The sequence below is a fragment of the Astyanax mexicanus genome, chromosome 6 (genome assembly GCF_023375975.1).
Source record: "Astyanax mexicanus isolate ESR-SI-001 chromosome 6, AstMex3_surface, whole genome shotgun sequence".
NCBI classification, from domain to species: domain Eukaryota; kingdom Metazoa; phylum Chordata; class Actinopteri; order Characiformes; family Acestrorhamphidae; genus Astyanax; species Astyanax mexicanus.
Window position 1 is genome coordinate 47005702 of NC_064413.1, and position 23131 is coordinate 47028832.

The 23131-nt window shown below is 37.3% G+C and overlaps 2 protein-coding genes across 2 annotated transcripts in view; one reads left to right on the forward strand and one right to left on the reverse strand.

Moving 5' to 3' along the window:
- Nucleotides 1-13365, reverse strand: part of fars2 (phenylalanyl-tRNA synthetase 2, mitochondrial) — a 249150-nt gene extending 235785 nt beyond the window's left edge. The window contains exon 1 of the mRNA XM_022673398.2: nt 13285-13365. The gene's annotated coding sequence lies outside the window, so the exon portion shown is untranslated. The remainder of the gene's footprint in view (nt 1-13284) is intronic.
- A 39-nt stretch (nt 13366-13404) lies between these two features.
- LOC103036122 (LYR motif-containing protein 4) overlaps nt 13405-23131 on the forward strand; it is an 89095-nt gene continuing 79368 nt past the window's right edge. Inside the window, exon 1 of the mRNA XM_007238633.4 lies at nt 13405-13601. Within this exon, the coding sequence (XP_007238695.1) occupies nt 13516-13601 (86 nt within the window). The 5' untranslated portion in view covers nt 13405-13515. The remainder of the gene's footprint in view (nt 13602-23131) is intronic.

The following is a 23131-nucleotide window of genomic DNA, read 5'->3' on the forward strand; positions in this document are numbered from 1 at the left end:
AGGTCAAGAGACCTCAGCTTAGGCTGAATGCATTAGCACAACCACCATGAAGAAAGTGTGGTTAAGAGGCTGGTTTCAATGACTTTCCCTCCATAACATTCTCACATCCATTACCTCGAAAACTAGGCAACTTCAGACTGCATTCGACTACATAGCAAAAGATGACCTCATACAGTCTGCTAAGCGGGTGAATGTTAACGAGTTTGCACCTTTTTTTTAGGATAAGCAAGCTATGCTGCCTTCAAGTGCTCATTGGAGGGTGGTGTATCGTTGCTGTCCAGTAAACAACATGTACTGTATCTCCAAACAAGCTACTTTACAGGAAAAAAAAAATTCAATGGAAGTCAATATAATTTTTTACAAATAATTTCTATTGGTCCATTTATCAATACATTTTTACATAGTGTAAAACACAGTTTAGGTGTTCGAATTATGTAGTAAACTAAAAATGGCCAAAATACAGATGCTTGTTTTTTATTGGACAGCAGTGATATGTTTAAAGCTGATGTCAATAAGTTTTGGGATTTTGGTCCCTCTCTGGTGAGAATGGGTAATTGCACTGAGCATGCGGAAGAATCATTTTAAACTGGGCGGGTGTGATGTGGTCTCCTTTCAGAGCAAATTAATCCGATTCCAGCTTTTGTTGAGTCAGAGAGAGAGGGAGAGAGAGAGAGAGAGAGAGAGAAAGAGAGAGAGAGCGTGCTCAGTCAGAAACTTCACTTCAACTACACACTTTGTTTTTACTATGAGTGAATGAGCTACTGAGCTCTGAGTTTCCCCTTCTGAAGTCTCCATTGCTCCACCAGCTGCTCCATCAGCTGCTTAGAGGCTGAACATGTGACGTAAGTACGTAAAGACGTGTGACGTGGCCAGAAGAACTCCCGAGAAAAGCGACCAACACCCCAGTTTTTAGAATGAATATATTAGGCTTAGCATGGATAGTTGTTCCAGCACACTGATACCATTAAACACAATATTTTATCCCATTTCCATTCATTCATTCATGCTTCTGCATTCAGTTTAGAAAAAAAATAATACAGACAGCCACTTTAATATTTAATATTAAATATTTACTTCACTCCAGGGAAAAACTGAATAAACTTCTGACATGTACTGACCAATTGACCACATTTGGGTTCAGCCATCGCTATGCAAAAATGTATATTTTTTACTATTTAGCTCCCCTACAGTCTGTCAGTGTAGCCCGCCAGTGCTATGTGTGCAACCTCATACAAAGCTGCATACATGCATTTCTGGACAAGCTGAGAGATACTGAAATGGCACCTGAAAGTGAAAAAATTCTGTTAACTAGGAGTGGCAGGTAATATGGCCTTAAAATAATATCATGATCTTTTACTTTTTTTTTTGCTATACCAATATTATTGGCTATATAACAGAAAAAATGTTATTAATTTCAAGAATGTAGCACTGCAACAAAATAAAATGTTAATTAACAATGTAACACAAAAATAATGGAATGTACCAAAAACATCTACCAAAAACTAAAGTGCAGAATATTTAGGGCATGTACGGTATATAAACTACAAACACTAATTAAAATAAACTACTGCTATTATTAAGATGTGGAATTTTAAATCTGGGTCATGATATTTTGTGAATGATACAATATGGCACACCCCCAATATGGCCTAATATGATGCAGTGATATGGTGCAGTGCTGCACCAAAGCTCCAGTGAGCTTTCCAGCCTCGAATGGCCCCAATAAAATCTATGCAACATCAACATGATCCTAAAGCTGTGTAAAATGTAAAATAGTGTTTTTTCTGAACCAGTCCTAATAAATTCAATTTTAGCAGATCATCTCTAATGGAGCTTATTCTTCTACATTATTCCAAACAAGCAGGCCTAGTCTTTTCACTCCCACACTGCTCACTGTCAGTGTCAAGATGGCAGCACCTTATTTTGGCCCTAATGCCACACTAACCACAGGACAAATCATGCCTACTCCTAACAAGAATCAGATAGAAAATATATAAATATAAAATAGAGAGGCCCTCATCTTTAACTTTTCTTCCTCCCACTCGCTCCCACTTGCTCCCACACGCTCCCGCCCACCCTCAGAACCGAGTCCTGACTCGGCACGGCCGCTCTCTCCAGCAGCTCTGCAGTCGGTGGGATGGAGCGAGTGGGTGCTGAGTGACTCTCCCTCACCCGCTGTGCCCGGTCCAGTCAGCAGAGCGCTGTGGGTCAACCGCTCATCCACTCACCCCTTCACTCCCACTTCACACCCTCCACACTCTCTCCACGCACTCAGCAGCCCAGCCTCAGATTCACTCAACAAGTCTGTCACGAGAAGTCCATTACTCATCCCATACTTATCCCATATGCTCAGAAAAAGTGAATTAAAGTTCTCTATGTGGCCACAATAAAATATGTGCATTTAAATTTTATGAATAATACTATTATAATTCACCAAATTAATTATAAAACAAACAGTATATTAAAAAAATATCAACTCTGCCTTTGGAAAAACACATTCACTAGCTGCTTGTTATGCTTTTATTTATTGCTTAGTTTTACACTACCAGCATTTAAAAAAAAAATAATAATAAGGTCTCCTTCCGCTAAAATCCACTTTTTCTTGTTCTTTATAAAATACAATAGGTCTCTCTGAGTTGTATATGATGCTGCACATGAAACTCTTCCTCAACCTCCATTGTCTGCAGTAGCTTGTAAAAGAAAATATTCATAAAAATGAGTCGTTTCGGAAAAGCACCGTGTCTACGTCAACCCGTGCATTAATATTCATGGCCTCACCCACCTTGGCTCGCAACCGCCCACAGGCAGAGCTGAAGCCAATCTCGTCAGACAGGAGCTAACAACTCTGGGAACAGCATGGCAGTTCATTCCTGTGTTATTTGTGCAAATAACATATCAATGTTATATGCTTTGCCCAGTAATTCAGAGCTAAAGAACAAATCGAACCATTTGTTCCTTAACAAAGCATATAACACCAATGAGTTATTTGTCTATGGAACACCACCAGCAAAGTACAATTGAGATAGCTAGGTGTATATGTCTGGAACAGTTTTTTTTTTTTTTTTAAACTAGTTAAAAATAAAAATCCACCCTGGGGTTTTGTCCAACTGCCCGGGGTGGATTTTTACTTTCTGGACCTGGACTACCCACCTCTGTGTGTTTGCATTCGGTTATATAGGATCTCCGGTAGACTTTCTGTTTTACAGAGACTCAGTGGCAGAACTGCACTTAGCAGGGCATTACACATGTTGTAAAATAAATTTACATTTACATATATGACATTGCAAAGACTGTTCTTAGTGTAAACATTTCTTTTATTTAGAAAGTTTCTAATTGTTGTCTGTCTCACTGCCTCCTGGTGTCGCAGTGCTGTTAGCCAACCAGAGGCGATATGTTTGCATGTATGAATATTCATGAGCAAGAGCCAAATTCCCATTGTTCTTCCCGGCCCATCCTCCACCAGACTAAAGCAGTGTTATACCAGATCACCGGAGCACTTTTTCTTTTTTTTTCTTTTTTACAAAAAACAGCTCATATGTCATTTATTTATACTAGAGACCACAACTAATTTTTTTTAAATGAATTAAAAAATGATGGAATGACACCTGGTACTAGTATTAGCCACCTAATGTAGTAGTACAACTTGTATCATCCTCGGTCAAAGCAAGCTTGATACAAAAAGTTTTTAATTGATTAAAAAAATATATTAAAATGAAAAACTTTAAAATTTTGCCAAGTTCAATTTTCTACAGCCACTGCAGTTAATCTTTTTCTGAACCTAATATACAGATGGTATACAGATAGTACTAATGTTATGGTTTATGAGTGTATGTTAAATTTACACTAGACTACCTGATAAGACCCAGTCTGAAGCTTTCGGAATGGCTCTCTCTACCCCTGACCTAAACATCATAGAACATTCATCACTAGGCCTTAAGCTTTACATCTGCAGTAACTGAAAGACCTGTAAATGCTACAGAGTTTTGAGTTTTCTGTACAAGAGTAAATGTACAAGGATTTTACTTGTTTGAGAAAAAAAAACAAAAAGCCGGTGGTTTGTATCTACAGTGTGGTGGTAAACAGCCATAAACAGAACTCCTCAGCACTGTAGAGTTTGTTACCCTGACTGTGATTGATCCACCTGGTCACATGGCCGTGTCACTACACAAACATGAGAACATTCGATTTCCACTTTCTTTTACTTGTTTCCTTTCAAAATCTTTAACACAGACAAGGGGAAGCTTGCGGAGCAGCATCACTGACTCTGGATTGTACCTAGGGCTGTGTACTTGCCAGAAATTGATATGTATCACGATTAGGGCTGCAATGATATAATATAATTAATATAATCAACAACTATAAATATTTTTCAATGCATTGTTAAAGTGTGATTGAGCGCAGGACACAAGGTGCTGTGAAGAAACGTGAGGAGGGGTGACAGGAGCACACACTTATAATAAGCAAAAATCTGCCAATGGCCTTAGATAATTTTACTTAGCAATATTTCTAAAAATAAGCAATCGCAAAGTCTTAAAATGAGTGAATTAAAACTTAAATCAAGTAACAATAACAGCTTTTTTGGTTTAAATTTGGACACACGAATCAGACTATCCTGACTGGTAGGGGTGGGCGACGTGGCTTTAAAATAATATCACGATATTTCAGGGTATTTTTACAATAACAATATACTTGGCGATGTAGGAAAACTAAAATAATTCATTCATTTCAGGAATATAGTATAATAGTATAACAGTATAATCATAATGTGATTAAAATAAAATAAATAATATAGCATAAAATAATATAATGCAGCAAATAATATTGCAAAAAATTTAGTGCATGCATATAAACTGCAAACTAAAACAATTATACAATAAATACACCTAAAGCTTCACAGTAAATAATAGACTACTTTTAAGACAGAACAGCCCTATTATCACAATATGGATTTTTAATATTATGATATTTCTGTGTCACGATATATTGTATATGATATAATATTGCCCACCCCTACTGACTGGTAAATTGCTGTGCTTGTTTTGAGTTCAAATTACTTAAAACAAGGTAATAATAATAATAAGTGAGACTGATTAAAGGCTGTTGCTCCTAAAAAAAATAAAAAAATAATCTTACACCTACAATGCTTAAAATTAGATTTGCTAACTTGCTAAGATTTTTTTGGGCAGTGTAAGAAAATACAGAAAATTTATTGAACTATTAAGAGTAATACAGATTTTTATAGACTAACATACACACACACAAAGCCCTCCCAGAATAATCAATAAATGAGTCATTAGATTCATTGACCAACTGAAAAAATAAGTAACATAAGTAACATTTTTGGCAGCATCATTTAATTTTTTAGCAGTTTTTAAGACTATAAATAATATCATATATTAAATTCAGCATGTCTACAGGTAGTTTAGATGTTTTGTCATACACTCCTGGACTAAACTGTGCTTTTTTTTCTCTTTTCTTTTAAGCTGACCAACCTGTAAAGAGGTTTTCACAGATAAACATCAGAGCACACTGAAACAGACAAGAAGAAGCTGCACAAACCCCCGACCTGACAAACAAACGATCTCCACGCAGGGTTATCAATCATCGTTTAGCAAGTGTGCTTTTTCTCAGCCCTCTAACATCTCAACTGGGCTTTGTATCGCCTCTGTTAATTGGGCCTCGAAATGAGGAATCAATGGGATCCATTGACCTCTTTCACAGCTCGCTGCTTTGACCCCCCCGCTGCTCGTGACCTTTACACTCAAAGACAGGACATCTGCAAACAGGACGCATCGGTGACCTTTCTAAAGCTAATGCTGAGAAGTGTGCAGCTTTTAAACCCCTCCCTTCCCCACAAACACTCTCTGCAGCTCATCGAGCACAACATCTCATCACCATCATGTATCATGAACACAGCGTCTGTCTCTGCAGTCACAGCACCAATCTATTCTCCTCACAGCAGAGAGAAACCAGAGAGACGCACTGCTCAGATAAGCAGGCCTGTTATTTTACTGAAGCTGAAGGAAATACAGTACCTGCTCATCCCCGGTTCAGGCAGTCTACATCCTACTTACATTCGCATGCCAAAGGTCATGGGATGGCAGTTTGTAAATTAATCATGAGGTGTTACATCAGAATTTGGCTTGGGAATGCCAACACCTGCATATGTTGTGAGGTACAGTATTATCTTATAAGTGAGGTTGAACACAGGTCTAGATGATCATGGCCTGATCATGTAAATGTGTAGAGTTTGATAGAGGGTCTAAAATAGTGGGTGCCAGATAGATAAGATGTTGTATTTCAAAATTTGTGTGGGAATTTAATACTCCTCGATTGACAGTGTCACAAATGTACAAGTAACATGCTGTCTAAAGCAGTGGTTGGTGTGGCACAGTGGATAACACCACTACTTGCTAGTGAGCGATCACATTATTAATTCCCATTCTGGGTGACTGAACGCTGTACTACACTAATAAGAGTCCTTGGGCAAGACTCCTAACACTACATTAGCCCACGCCCATAGGAATAACCCTGTAAAGGCCCCGGATACTTCCAGCGAAACGAATTTCGTGAGCATTGCACGAAGTCAAGCGCGCTTTCGCGAGCTTTCGAGCTGGCATACTTTCTGCGGCTTCGCTTTGCCTGTCTCGCATGCTCCACAACTGCAGGTGGTGCTGTTACGTTAGTAACGCTTAGTTTCATGACTACCGGAAAACCATCACGCTCTGTCTAAACAAGCTCCGGTATGGCAACGTGTGAAATACTCGAGGTGTATAAACATACCCTAGGAGATTTCTTCAAAATCGTCCATGTTTGTTTTCTTGGCACGCCTCTTTTTTAACGACCAATTACAGCCTTTGTCGCGTTGTGTCTTCGGCCATGGAGTTCGCCCAGCTTCCATGTGCACGACACGGCGAACGAAGCCCCTGTGCGACGTCCGCGCCTGTTCGTTTTTCTCCGCAATTACGTCACATTGTTCGCTAGAGCCACGCGAACGTCGTCTCCGCATGAAGTATGCCGAGGTCTTTAGTCACTCTGGATAAGAGTGTCAGGTAAATGCTGTAAAAAATGACCCATATAAATATACTACTGCACATTATTACAGTAATATAATTATAATTTCTGAAACATTAAAAAAGCTATATTAACAGCAATATTATTCAAATTAGTTTTATAAAAATCTGTTTTGCTATTTACTGTAAAGCTTTGAAATATACGTTGTATATTTGTATAGTTTTGCAGTTTATGTGAATGTGCTTAATATTCTGCACTTTGGTTTTATAGTATATTTTCAAAATTAGTCTTGGAAATTATTTACGGAATTGACGTAAAACTGTTATATTTGTCTCCAAAAGTCCCCAAACAGAATTGATTACATATTTACATATTTAATAAATATCAGAACTTTCCACATTTAAACATATTTTGTGAATTTAAAGGGCAGTTCCACAACCAGCTGTTTTATTTATTTTAAAGTGATTGAGGGCATGGAAGAAATAATCATTGGTTAATCAATTAAACAAAAAAATAGATTAGTCAACACAAAAATTATCATTAGCTGCAGACATATTAAAAAAATATTTTAGCATTGAACACTTAGCTAGCATGATAGCTAACGTTGTGTTCTCCATAGATGACACTCAAGTCTGTCTGACTGAAACACTTCTGAACGTTTAGACAAGCATTAAAGGGTCTCAAAAGGCTAACTGAACTGATCCATGGAGGCACCATCTCCCAACTTGCAGGACGTAAAAGATCTACTGTATGCTTATTGCTTGGTGTCAGATATCACATAACACCTTCAGAGGTCTTGATGGCTCAGAGCTCTTTTAGCACAAGGCACAAGGTAGACCTTCTCCATATTAGGCAGGTGGTTTTAATGTGCTGACTGATCTGTGCCCAATTTCCCAAGTTTTCACCCTATGTTGTCAAACGGCTATAGCTTCAGTACATTGAGGTTGTTTGTCCTTGTCTATTTAACTTATAAAAATCTAACTAAGAGCTCGTCAGTGCACTTCAGGTCTGTGCTGATCATAATATAATAGCTCTGCATAGGGAATTACACCATCCAACATCTCTTTTAAAACCATGGGTATTATTTGAGATGGCACAATGCGTTTTATACACCATCAGATGTCTATGATTTATTTTTGCAAGCAGAGTTTTAAATATGTCCAGCGTCTGCTGCATTTTGCTGGTCTTATCCCTGCAGCTGCTCCTAACATGAGTCATCTGCTGCCAGAAGTTTCCCAACTAGCAGTGGCTAAAACACATCAGTATTCAGAGCTGGATGAGGAGCCAATTTGGAAGAAAAAATTAATAAAATAAACCCCTCCAACAACCTCTCATCTCAAACAAGACTGATTGATATTCAAGGACATCTGGGATATCAATTAGAAGTTGTGTGACACTGCATGAGGTCTTTGGATGTGACGCAAAACCAACAAGAGAGTCCGACAGTCGATTTGATCACTGTGAAACTGATGGTGAGTGAACGTTCTTATATATAGATGGGAAAATTAGATATAATAAAGTCAGTGCAGACTGAAAAAGCACATCCAACCCTCCCACAATGAGCAATTATATTATACAAACTACATGTTTGTCCAAATTGACAGCACCTGTTTTACTTAACACTGATTCTTATTCTCAGCTGTCTGTTTCAGTAATCAATTAGCAGAATTGGTAAAATTCCTACTAGGGACGCCTATTAGCATTTCAGGTAAAGGTGCCAGTATCCCATATTTTAATAGATTGGGTACTGCCTATTTAAATCCCAATCCAGTTAGTCTTTACTTTAAACACAGTGTTCAGAACACCATTAGTGGACATTAGGGCTGGCCCGAATAGCGTTTTTTGAGCTCCGGATATTCGGCACTGATTCGCGAATATTCGAATATTCGTTTTTAAAAAAAGAGGTAAAAAAAAAAATTAAAAAAAGCAAATCACGGCCCCTTTAATCCACTGAAAAATGTTCAATTTGCTCTGACCAACGAGACATATTCACCCCGGATTTTTGGTGTTTTTATCCCGGATTTTTGTGTTTTCACCCCATATTTTTTCTGTGTTTTTAGCCCAGATTTCTTGGTGTTTTCATCCCGGAATTTCTGCTGCCCCACACGCGGCTTATCCGCTGCGTAAGCAGGCTAGGAGGCTGCTGCTGCACGGTTTCTCCGCTGCGCAAGCCAGCCCAGTAAATTGCTGTTTGTGTTTTCACACTTAGGTTATTTGCTTAAAAAAAACAAACAAAAAAAACGTTTGTTCAGGAAGTATTTTATATTCTTAAACATTGTTAATTATATTAGAGGACAGTCATTGTAAACTGTACTTGGTCTATTTCGGTTAAAGGATTGTGCAGGGCATATTACTGATTTTGTATTTTTGCACTTGGGCTATAAGCTCAATATTAAATATTTCGTTTGTTTAGAAATTATTTTATATTTTTAAACCATGTTAAATTATATTAGAGTAGAGGAAAGTCATTGTTAATGACGTTATTGTACTTGGTCTATTTCTGTTTAAGGATTGTGCAGGGCATAGCCGTATTACTGATTTTGTATTTTTGCACTTGGGCTATAAGCTCAATATTAAATATTTTGTTTGCTTAGAAATTATTTTATATTTTTAAACCATTTTAAATTATATTAGATAAGAGGAAATTCGTTCAGACATCATTTTTGTAGGCCAGGCTTTTGTAACCGATTTAGCCCCTACTGTTGCCACATTACCCCTTACGTTTTATTATATAAATCAGTTTCGAAGAGCCTGCATTTTTTTTTTATCATGTATAATAGAGGTCTGCGCGAGACTGATTTTTAAACCCACTCTTCCATGCTCCCGCGTTTCTGTCTCGTTACCACTCCGCAAAAAAATTGCTTCTTTTAATCCCGCGCCCGCCCGCCACATACACATTTCTGCCGCTCCCGCCCCACGTTCCTAATATAAATTAAATAAACTACATTTAATGCTTCAAATTTACTTATATATTTATTAAAACAGCAGCGCTGAATAGTGCGGTCCCGTTCCTTACCCCAGTCCAAACACCATCGGTGTGTGCGTGTGTGTGTCGGTCCATCCTGCGCGTTGAGAGTTTTCTTTAGGTTTTTTTTTTTTTTTTACAATTATTACAGTTTTCTTAACTATTTATTAATTTGCTCCCGCATCGTCTGGATTAAACTCCCGCTCCAGCCAATAACAGTTCAGTTCTGTCCCGCGCGCAAGATATTCTGACGGGACCCGCGAGAACAGAAGTGGTTAGAGTGAGGTGGAACTCTGGAAAGGAGAAAAAAAACGAATATCCGAATACCAAAATTAAAAACCGAATACCTACTCAACGAACGAATATCCGAATACCCGAATATTCGGGTCCAGCCCTAGTGGACATTTTTAAGGCCCCATTAATAGACATTACTGCCCAGCACCACTAAACACTGTGCTCAGAACCGAGTTTATTGCTAATGTCCATACACACAGGCTACAAAAACACAAATCACAGCAGATTAACAAGCTGTAAGCCAGTTATTTCACATCAGTATTCAACAAAGAACAACAGATTTCAGTCAAACACATTAAGAGGCAAGAAATTTAAGTAATTAACTCCTGACGAGGTACAGCTGTTAACTGAAAGCCATTCCAAGTGACTCTACCTCATAAAGCTGACTGAAAAAATTCAGCCAAGATATGCAAAGCTGTCATCTACCCAAGACGTGCTACTTAGAAGAATCTAAAATATAAAACATATTCTGGTTTGTTTAATACTTAAATCCATGTGTTTTTCTCCATAGGTCGTATGTAGGGTTGCAGCGGTAACCGGTTTCACGGTATACCATGGTATTAAAATGCACGGTTATCATACCGTGTGTGTTTGCTTATTACCGGTAAAACGCAAGCCAGCGGAGAAACTCACCCGCGCATGCGCAACTCTGCTCCGCTTCAGCTGCTCAGCACACAGCGGTGAGAACAACAGAAAGTGCATCAGACTAAACAAATCTCCGTCCGCCTAAAAAAAGGCTAAACTAAAATCAGCAGTGTGGGACTATTTCGGATACCCGCCGAACGCAGGATGGTTATCCGATTTGTAATCAATGTGGCCGTAAAGTCACAGCTAAAGGTGGACATACGTCAAACCTGTTCTCCCATCTCCGAGAACACCACCCCGCTGTGCAGCGCAAAGTATGTGTTTAGCTTATAATTTTAATCTGAACCTAAATAAAACCTCTTTGTAGTCGTGCACAACCCATGCAGTAAGCGCCCGCAAAAGCGCTGAGTTATCCGAAATTTGGGCACGCAGGTACAGGCGTGAAGTGCGTGCTACGATGGATTCACGTGTCCGTGTAAAGGTCCTGGCCGGACTGGATGTGAAAGACGCCATTCATTTACATGCGTTCATTTTCAAATTCTGACGTGCCTGTTTTTCAAATGTTAAAACCAGACTCGGTGTGAAAGCCTTAAAATAGAAATCTCTATTGTGAGGATCATGTCAGAAATAAATCCCCTCTTTCTGCAGTATCTGGTTATATACCAACTTGGCAGTAAAACGGACGTTTACAACAGTTGTTGATCAGACACTGACCCAGGCTCAGTTTATCAGATATTAAATAATTTAAACTTAAATAATTGTACTGAATAGTTTAAACACAGGATCTTTACTTCTTAGAGGACATGTAATGTGTGTAACGTGTGTGTATGTGTGTATATATATTATATATATTTATATATATTTTTTTTATATACACTCTTAATGCCCTTAAGAGTAGTGGAAAAAAAATTTTTCCTTCACCTGATGGTATACAGCTTATTTTTTTTTAAGGAGACATTAAAATTATAATTGTTCCAGGTTTCTACAATAAATAGTTAATTGAACAAAAAACCTTTGTTGTAATTTCTTTAAGGGTCAGTTTAATAATATATGTAACAAACTGTGATACCGTGATAACCGTGATACCGCGGTATTTTCTGAGACGGTTATCATACCGTGAAAATCTCATACCGTTGCAACCCTAGTCGTATGATTTTAGTATTAATCTACAAAGGATATTGTTTTATACAACTTTTTAAATAATGAAAAAACAAACAGCATATTTAAGGTGTATCCTACTTTTAACTGGTAATATTCATATGTTTACATACTTTCAATGTCAATATATTTCAATAATGCTGAATGCAAAATGCTTTTTAATAATGCTGAAGTGAAAACATTCACTAAACAGTCACATTCACAAACTCCTTCAACACGTGCCGACATGTTCATGCTCTCTCTCTCTCTCTCTCTCTCTCACACTATCTCAGTCTCCCTGTGTCTCTCTCTCACACACACTTTCTCAGGTTCTTTATCTGTCTCTCTCACACACACACTCTCAGTCTCTCTATCTGTCTCTCTCTCTCAGTCTCTCTCTCAGTCTCTCTGTCAATCTCGTGCTCAGTCTCTCTACCTCTGTCTTTCCAGCTCCTACACAGTCTCTCGCTCTCTCACAGTCAGACTCTGTCTCTCCTTCACACACATTCTCTCTCGCAGTCTCTCTCTCCCACACACAGTCTCTCGCTCTCAGTAACTGTCTCTCTTTTGCTCAGACTCTGTCTCTCACTCACACACTTTCTCTCTGTGTCCCTTTCTCTCTCTCTTCACAAAGAGAGATACTGGCCAGGCTAAGCTTGCTGTGTGACTGTCTAGGAAGAACAAATTGAAGGAGGGTGGCTCTCAGGATGCTGGAGACATGCTTAAAACTCTGATAAAGATTAGATTGAAAATTGATTTAGTTTTTTAATGAAGATTATTTGGTCTTGTGCACACAGAAAAATAGAAAAGCCACTTATTTTAGTTTGACCCTTTTTTATTTTTTTTTTGTGTAATGTAAATTTTTAATAGTAAAATAAAGCGTGCCAAAAGTCAAAAGTGTCTCTTTCTCTCTCTCTCTCTCTCTTACTCACACACATTCTCTCTATGTGTGCATCTTTCTGTCTCTCTCTCTCTCTTTCTTTCTCCCTCTCTCTCTCACTCTCTCTCTCCCACTTTCCCTCTCTCTCTCTCTCTCTCTCTCTAACTATATATATATATATATATATATAATATCTCAGTGACAGTAGTGGAGTTTATCAGTCAGTCTGTAAACAGTAAACACAGTAAACACAGCTATAAACACACAGAGAACGGAGCTGAACCCGGGCTGTGCTCTGAACGCGCAGTATAAATGAGCTGTGAGTTTAGAGAAGAAGGAGGAGGTGAATAATATAAATAATAACAGTATTAAGTTAATAAACATGCAGCCCTCAGACTGTCCCACTCACCTCTCTCAGACCCGCCGCCTGTCAGAAACACGCCTCACCTGCGCGCGAGCCTGATCAATATACACACCCGCCCCGCGCTCAGCGCTGTACACTGATTAATATCTGAATTCGCTTTATTTCTACAGCCTGTTTAAACTATAAAACTGTTTATTTGCTCCGCAGTCGGAGCGCGAGAGGCGATAAAGGCGGGTTTTCTGTTCAGGCAGTGTTTTAGTCGCCTTTGTGGGAAAGATGGCGGCGTCCAGTAGAGCGCAGGTGCTGTCTCTGTACCGGAGTCTGCTGAAGGAGAGCAGGGCTTTCCCCTCCTATAACTACAGGTATTTACACAATTTACCCCCTTAATACCCCACCACACACACCTGCCCTGCGCGCGGGGGCTGTGTGAGGTGGGTGTGTAGACTGTAGAGCTGTTGGGAGTCTGGGTTCTTTTCACTGACAACACAACTCACTGTAGTTATCCCCTTTCTGTTAAATAAATCTCCAATAATTTGCTTTAAAACGTGTTTTCTGTGTTTATTATTTATTTCTCGGTTACTTTGTACCTTTAGAAATCTCCAGCTCTTGTTGTGAAACTTTAAAGCCCATATAAGTGTACACGAATCAGTCAGAAGTATATTGTGTAAGCTCATTAGCTAGACTCCTTTAAAGTCCTTCAGGAAAAAAAGAACTATTGAGAAAGTTCATTTATTTGTATAAATTCTTTACAGCCCGTTTTTTTTTTTTTGTAAACCAGCTTTGGTTTGTAAAAACAAACATATGCACAGGGAAAAAACAAACTGGCAAGCTTTAGGAAGAAGCCTAGCCTAGCTCTGGGGGACCCATGCAAACAAAAACTACTAAGGATTGTGTAATAAATGGTAAAACGTCACCTTACCATAACATAAGGCCATTTCTATTTACTGGTGTACTAAAATAACACGTTTAGCAGTAGTAGAAGAAGGTTTAGCAGTATAAGTATCAGTATTATTAGCATTAGCAGTGGTAAAAACTGTACCACTAGCAGTTGTACTAGCATACGTAGGAGCAGTAGTATTAGCAGTATTATTAGCCATACAGTAGTGGTATTAGCAGAAGTAGTAGCAGTATTATTAGCAGTCGTATTCATATTAGTAATAGAAGTACTAACAGAATGGTAGCAGTATGTGTAGCCGTATTATTAGCAGTAGTAACAGTAGAACTATCATTAGTACTAGCAATAATAGTAGAAGTAGCAGCAGTATTTGTATTTTAAAAAAGTGTTTGCTGTAGTAGTAGTAGTAGTAGTAGTAGTATAAGTAACAGTAGTACTATTAGAAGTACTAGCAGTAGTAGCAGTATTATTAGCAGCAGTGACAGTAGAACTAGCATTAGTACTAGCAATAATAGAAGTAGCAGCAATATTTGTATTATAAGCAGTATTTGTTGTAGTAGTAGTAGTAGTAGTAGTAGTAGTAGTAGTGGTAGTAGAAGTAACAGTAGTACTATTAGAAGTACTAGCAGTAGTAGCAGTATTATTAGCAGTAGTGACAGTAGTATTACCATTACTAGCAATAATAGTATAAGTAGCAGCAGTATTTGTATTATTAGCAGTATTTTAGCAGTAGTAACAGTAGTACTATTAGAAGTAGTAGCAGTAGTACTAGCAATAGTAGTAGAAGTAGCAAACATATTTGTATTATTAGCAGTAGTAGTAATAGTTGTACTGGCAGTAGTAGAAGAAACAGTAGTATTAAAAATAGCTGTACTCGTATAAGTAGCAGAACTCACTGTAGTTTATCCCCTTTTTGTTAAGGGAAAACTCCAGTAAATAGGATTAAAACATGTTTTCTATGTTTTTCTAATGAGCACTGTGATTTATTGGTACATTTAGAAATCTTCAACTCTTGTTGGGCAATTTTAAAATCTATAAGAAAACAATTAAACGTATAAAGAATCAGTCAGAGGTCACATACAGTAGCAGATCATTAGCCAGGGGGCCTTAACAGCCCAGACCCTGACCCATTTAGTAGTTAAAGTTGAGGCCAAAGTTGTTTAAAAAATATATATATATATATATATATATTTGTGTTAAAAAAACACTTTAATGTTTCCAAGTTAATCACATGTTAAGATAATATAACCTTGACCGCACTTAATGTAACTGTTTAGGGTGAAACAGAGTTAGAATTCGAAGCCAACTGGATTCCATTTTCAAAAGACGGTACCACATCTATTAATAAATGCCTGGGTCATGCTTTTATTGTGGGTTTTGAGGTGTGTTTAGTATTGTTATTTTGCTGGTGTTTAATTAAATAAATTCTTCCCTGTACTACTGGTTTTAGGTGATTCGATGTGTAGGGCTAGATTAAGAGCTGTGCCTGTATTTAGGCTGCATTTCACTCTTACAGCTTTATTTTGTACCATTGTATCATTGACAGTCTGAGGGCTGTATGCAGACCAGATTAAAATAACAGTTCATGAAGTTCATCAGGTGGCCTCTCTTTCTTACAGTGAGAGATGGGCTGCTGTGTTTTGTTTTTCCCAAAAGTGGGAAAGGGGGACACACCTGTTTCAGTAAAGCAGTTACAAAACTATAGCATATAGCTGCATTAGATTGTAACAGCTTTATTAGTGTCCTTATATTCAGTCTGTACATGTTTATTTTTTATTATGCTGTGGTGATATGGCAACAGGGTCATTGCATCCATGAAGGTCACACCCCACAACGGATTTAAAGGTTCTGCTGTAAAATACATTGTGGTGGCTTGGTCCAGTTTTTTTTTTTAGACTTACCAAAAAATAGACTTACTGCTGGGGGGTGGGCAGATTCATTTTTATATACTAGCAACAGGGATTTGCTTAAACTGCCCAAGTCCTGTGTTTACTTGGCCACAATACCATCCAATTTTGGATTCTTTTTAAACTGAAAAAAAAATAAAAAATAAAATACAAAGTTTAGTTTGTTTACAGACCAATTGAACACATACAGTAAATGTTAAACCAGCAAGCTTACAGAACACACTCCAATCTGTCTGTCTGAAACTCTACTTATAGTAAACTGTTTAGATGAGAATGATGATTGAGCGACTGGACGGAGCAAATATAGAAATTAGCTTTTTATCTAGATAACTTTAGCTACTAGATTAACCCATCTTCAGAGAGATTTGAGGCACACATTTCATATTTCTTTGCCTGAGTGTATAACAACTTAGGTGGACTTTGTTTTTGTTTTTTTTTCTTCGTTTTTTAATATATATACCCCCCCCCCCCCACCACCACCACCTCTTTTCAGAGAGCTACATAAAATTTAGTGGGTGCCCCCTTTCTGGGTCAATCTTAAATGCACAAGAATGAATTAAGTATTTTGGCCTGTAGTAGCGAGACATAGAGCATATGTGATATATCAGTTATTCATGAGTGATATGTATGAACCATCCTTGTTAAAATGTTTTAGTACTGTGCTATACAGTATTACCATTATACCGCAATCAATCAATCAATTAATCAATCAATCAACCTTTATTTAAAGTACATTGAGGGTGGCCCTCATTTACAATGTAGCTGAGCCAATACATAGGGAAGTGATTGTCAAAGAAAAAGAATAAATAAATAAAAAGACCTAGCACTTTAATAAGATATGAAATAAATAAGATAAAAATAATTTAGTAAGAATCATAAAATCATAGGTAAGAAAATCAAAGGTTATAAAAGAGGTAATAATGCAAGAATGGCATTATTCTTGTTTATTTCCTGTGTATAACTTATTGCTTGTTTCTTGACCTAGATAAGAGCTTATGTTGTACCTGCCTGCATGTTTTAGACAATCTTGAATAACAGTTTTCTAAACCCTGAAACGAAAACCTTCTGCGCATGCAGCCTGCCTCAACACATTCAAACGAGGCCCTTAAACATACATTTTTTCGGTGTTCTTGGCAATTAAACCGAACATTTATTTTTATGAATATACTAATGTAACAAAATAATACTGATTAAGAATAATAATAATAATAATAATAATAATAATAATAATAATAATAAAAACAACAATAATAATAACAATAATAATAACAATAACAATAATAAAGTGTATCAAAATAAATTATGTAATATAATGTAACATAAAGACTTACCACAATACAATAAGTGCAAGCTATTTAGTGTGTGCATATATAACTACAAACATTAAAGCTTCACATTAAATAGCAAAGCAATATAAGAGTAAACTGCTGAAATAGACTGCAGAATATGGCTATTATCACAATATGGATATTTATGTATTTTATGATATTTATTTTATTCTGAAATATATATATATATATATATATATATATATATATATATATATATATATATATATATATATATATATATGTGTGTAATATGTAAAATATATTGTGTAACCCTAAATACATAATTGTTGTGTTTCGTTTCTTATTTTGTAATATCTTACTCTTAAATTTATTTTCTTTACAGAAACAGATATTGAAAACACCTACATATGAGTGTAGCTCAAAGCATTGTTGAAATATTAACTGTATTCTTCATTTTTAAATAGAAAATAACATATTATTCAAATGACGAGTGATCCCAAACTTTTGAGCAGTGGAGTAAATGGCTAATCCGACGGAAAACACTTAATTAGAGCTCAGCCTCAGTCTGAACTTTGCTTCAGTGTGAGAATTCACACTCAGAGCTTTTCTTAGAGATCCTCCAGAGGAGGACAGATAATCAGCACTGCTTTCGGAGGAGAGACTAACATGCAGAGCAGGGAGGTGTCAGTACAGCCCGTGGCTTAGAAAATAGCCAGTTGGAGAGGGTGATTAGGCTTTATTATTGTGTGTAGTGCAGTTGTGTCGTGACATAACCTTGTTTTGGTGTTTTGACAGCTGCTGAAACAGCCTGCTGTGGCTGGCAGATAGGAAGCAGCCTTCAGTGCTGGTCATATTTAGACCCATTTGAGGTGAATTTCAGTGAGTGGCCGTAGCAGACATAACACATAGTGAATACTGTGTAACAGGGACCTGAGGATCAGCTGTGGGAGCCTGCTCCAGAATTTCATTATAAAAATGCAGTCCACTCATATTTAGTCTGGACCGGGGCTGCTAACAATGTGGAAAAAGGGTCCATTCTGTGTAAATAATGAAGATATTTTAGTAGCTGTAAACTAGGTGCATCAGAGGGCCTAATGGGTCTAAATTGGTTGTTGTATTTAATAATATTACAAATTAGAGGCTTGAATCTGAACATTGTTGAATGAATGCAGCTTTAGGAAAGGTCCATCAGTCAGTCCAGTGCGCTTGTGTGGTTTTATGTAGTATAGGCAATTATGAAAAGATTTGCTGATATCTGTTCTTTTCTCTACTAGAGGGGTGTGCCATATCGTATCGTACACAATAGGGGTGGGCAATATTATATCGTATACAATATATCGTGACACAGAAATATCGTGATATTAAAAATCCATATCGTGATAATAGAGATGTTCTGTCTTAAAAGTAGTCTATTATTTACTGTGAAGCTTTAGGTGTATTTATTGTATAATTGTTTTAGTTTGCAGTTTATATGCATGCACTAAATATTCTGCAATATTATTTGCTGCATTATATTATTTTATTCTATATTATTTATTTTGCCACATTATGATTATTCTGTTATACTATTATACTATATTCCTGAAATGAATTAATTATTTTAGTTTTCCTTTATCGCCAAGTATATCGTTATCGCAAAAATACCCTGAAATATCGTGATATTATTGTAGAGCCATATCTCCCACCCCTAGTACACAATAATATCGCCAATATTTTAGAATATCTTGAGCGAAATTATACCTTAAAATAGTGAAATGCCATATCACACACCCCTAATTATCACATCAGGGTACAAATTTATTTAGCTGTTTTTAGCAAAATAAAATTCATTCCCATTATATTACTACTAGAGACAGATTATATCTGTGCAGTATTATTTATTTTTTCCTGGATATATGGAGATATTTGAAGTGCATTATTAGTATCATGACATTTTGGATCATTGACTTCTGTTACAAATCTGGTAAAATTCTTGTATTTTTTTTGTATCTCAGTTAGGGGGTGTGCCATATCATACTGTATACATTTAATAAAAAATAATTTTCATTTTGTTGCAGTAGTGTATTCTTGATATATGTATATTTTTAATTTAGTGTTTAGTCATGTCGCCAGGAGTATCATTATTGCGGAAATAGCATTAAATATTGTGATATTGCTTTAGGGCCAAATCGCCCACACCTAATAGGGCTTAAAAATACTTTATCCATCTATGACATTAAAAATATACTATACCTTATTCTTATATATGTAAAGAAGTGTACTTGCATTGTGTGTGTGTGTGTGTGTATATATATATATACGGTCATAGTATTGTGATGTGACTGTGTATATTCGTTCATAATTCATAGTTGAGTTCAAATGTTCAGTTGATCGTGAAATTGATTTTAAGGTCATATCGCACAGGGCTGCCCATTGATTTAGTAAATGATCTAATTATTGATTAACTGCACTGCGATTGATAATCATAATTGAGTGTACATATTCTCTGCCAATTTTTTTACTTGTTTAAATGAGTCCTTCATTTAACGTTGACAGAGTTTAATATTGTTTTGTATTGATGTATCTTCTGCGATGGATTGGCGGCCTGTCCAGGGTGTATCCTGCCTTCCGCCCGATGCCTGCTGAGATAGGCTCCAGCCCCCCCCCCCCCCCCCCCCCCCCCGCGACCCTTCACGGATTAAGCGGTTGATAATGAGATTGATGTATCTTTTTCAGTGATGTGTGCTCAATGCTGTGTTGTTTGTATTGTTCTTCAATCTTAACCTGTTCTGCTCGGGCAGCTCCGCTCTTGTGCTCAATGCTATTTCATTGTAGTATAACCTTTTAAATAATTCAGACCTGAAGAAAGCATTTTGTTCCGCTGGGTGAAAGTTACTTAGGTTTTTTGCAGCCATTGCAGAGTGTAATATACCTTCAAATGGGCTGTTTAGCTTCATGGCTACCGCCGCAAGCTAGAGCTGGCGGAGTATGTGATCTGAATAGCTCGGGTTTTCTAAGGAAGGTGAGGCGCTTCAAACAATGAGCGGGAGCCGAGTTGTGGCAGAAACGTAAAGGGGGTGGGAGGGAGGGAGAGGTGGAAAAATGAATGGGAAGAGGAAAGAGATGCGTAAATGAATAAAAAAGCAGCCGGAGGGGAAGACGAGTGCATGGTGAATGTGGGTAAGCAGAGAGATAGAGAGAGGGAGAGATAGATAGATAGATAGAGAGAGATGAGAGATACTGAGTGTTATTTGAAGTTGATTCAGGTTAAGAAAATGACTGTTATGCAGAGAGACATCTGAGAATGCAAGCAGGGATGGCGAGGCTCTGGGGAGAAGGACGTGCTTTATTGACTGTACGTATAACTGCAGAATCGCAGCAGCAGTATTAGCAGACGGCTGGAAGTAGGACAGCTCTTGCGTAAAAGCACCTCCCCGTTAAATATAACCCTCCCCTGTGGCTCTGTACTCCAGCTCCACGTTCACGCAGTCTGTGACGACTTGTGTACACTCGATCTTAGTCATAAAGCTGTCAGGAATTAAATCTTTAAAAGCCTCAGATAAATAAGTGATCTGGGAGAAGCTCTCCCCACATCACACGCCGTTTCTCCCTCTGAAATCTCTCAGCGCTCCTCAGAAAATAGGCTATTCCGAGCCAAGTCGCTTTGTTTGATCACTTCAGAGAGGTGCCCGAGCATCACATTGTGCCAGATTGAGAGGATGTCTCTCTGTCTGTAACAATCTCCCGTTTAACTGCCTACCCGTGCTCACGTTTAGCACAAGCAGTCTAAATTTGTATCCGAGCATCAGAACATGATGGCTGAGGTGTGGTTTTGGCTGGAAACGAAGCAAAATCACAGATGTAGACTAAGCAGCCTTGTCTGTGACTGATTCATTCAAGGCAAGCTGACTAAATTGTGGGGTTTATTTAGTTTGTATGGTAATGTTCCTGTTGTAATCAGTAACAAATGATCATAAATTATATTATGTATGATATATTTTAGAAGCAGGCAGCTCAGATCAGTTTTTTTTTTTGTTGTTGTTGTATTTCACTTCAACGAGATGAGGAATGATGTCATTCAGTCAGATTCAGTCAGATGACTTTTTGGTCATTTAGGATGCTCTCTTGATGTCAGAAATGTGGTAGGAATGGAAAGTCATGGCCTAAAGACTAGAGGAGCAAGATTGGGATTAGAAAGTTGGCATTTTGGTCACCTGGACCTGCAGAAAGTGAGTTTTTACAAATTCAGAGAGACGGAACAGTACTTTACCTTAACTTAAACTTAAAATAGCAAAACAGCAAGTTGCACCCACGTCGTTAAGGTGGCTTTCCACCACTCTGACTGTGTGTTCACATTGCTTCAGTACACTACTATGAGTGTGTATGTCCAATAATACACCTGTGGACAAAATTGTTGGTGACCCCTCGGAAAATGATAGAAAAACCCACAATGGTCACAGAAATAACTTGAATCCAACAAAAGTAACAATAAACAAAAATGCTATAAAAATGAACAAATGAAAGTCAGTCATTGCTTTTCAATGATGAGTGTGGTACACACCATGTCACCAAACAGCACAGTGACTACCTGTAGCCCTATATATATATAGGACTGATTACAAGATTGTAGACACCTGTGATGCTAATTAGTGGATGCAGCTTGATTTAACATGTCCTTTTGGTCACATTATTTTCAGGGGTACTTTTTTGAGTTTACTTTTTAAAATAATTTAGTTTGAACACAGTTCTAAATCAATGCCAGATTTTCATTTGTTCATTTTCATCGAATTTTATTGTTACTTTTGTCAGATTTAAGTTATTTCTGTGACCATTGTGGGTTTTTCTTTCATTACCGAGGGGTACCAACAGTTTTGTTCACGTGTTTACTAGGGGTGGGTGATATGGCTCTAAAATAATATCACAATATTTCAAAACACTGAATAAAAAAAAATGGTTTTAAGAATACACTACTGAAACAAAATGAAAATTTCAATTTTATTATTGCATACAATATGATCTAGCACTGCCCTAACTATGATCATTTGTAAAAGAAGGCGATGATTCAGAATGGCATGATACTAATAAAGCACTCCAAATATCACCATATATCCAGGATTAAAGTAAAATAAATGATTCTGGACAGAAATAAACTGTTTCTAGTAGATATATATTGTGAAATGAGAACAGTGTGTATCTTTCTTTTGCTAAAAACACTAAAAAAGTTGTACCCTAAAGTGATAAACAGGGGTGGGTGATATGACACGATATTTCAGGGTATAATATCGTTCACGATATTCAAAAATGTTTGCGATATTATTGTGTACGATACTATATGGCACACCCCTAGTGTGTACATATGCTAAAATACAGCTCTATATGTGTGTAGTATGCCAGATCAGGAGAATCTCTCGCTATCTTTAAGAGACTCCTGAAGACAGAGCTCTTCAAAGAGCACTTACTCTCTTAACACCTCTAACACACTACTTCTAACCTCATTTTCTTCTTCCCCTCCTTCACTTCTCTATCCTTTTATTTCCCTTCGACCTCCTTTAAGCCCTATCTAAAATGGTTTATCTTAATTCCTATTACTTTTGTACTTGACTTTTGTAAGTCGCTTTGGACAAAAGCGTCTGCCAAATGAAATGTAATGCTACAGTTACATTAACATTAAACCAGCTATAACATTATTATTTTTTTATTATTATAACACTGCCTATAACAAATATTGCATAGGTCCCCCTTGACCTGTCAAGGCATTGACTGGTGTTCTGTGGTATCTGGCACTATGATTAGCAGCAGATACTTTAAGGCCTGTGAGT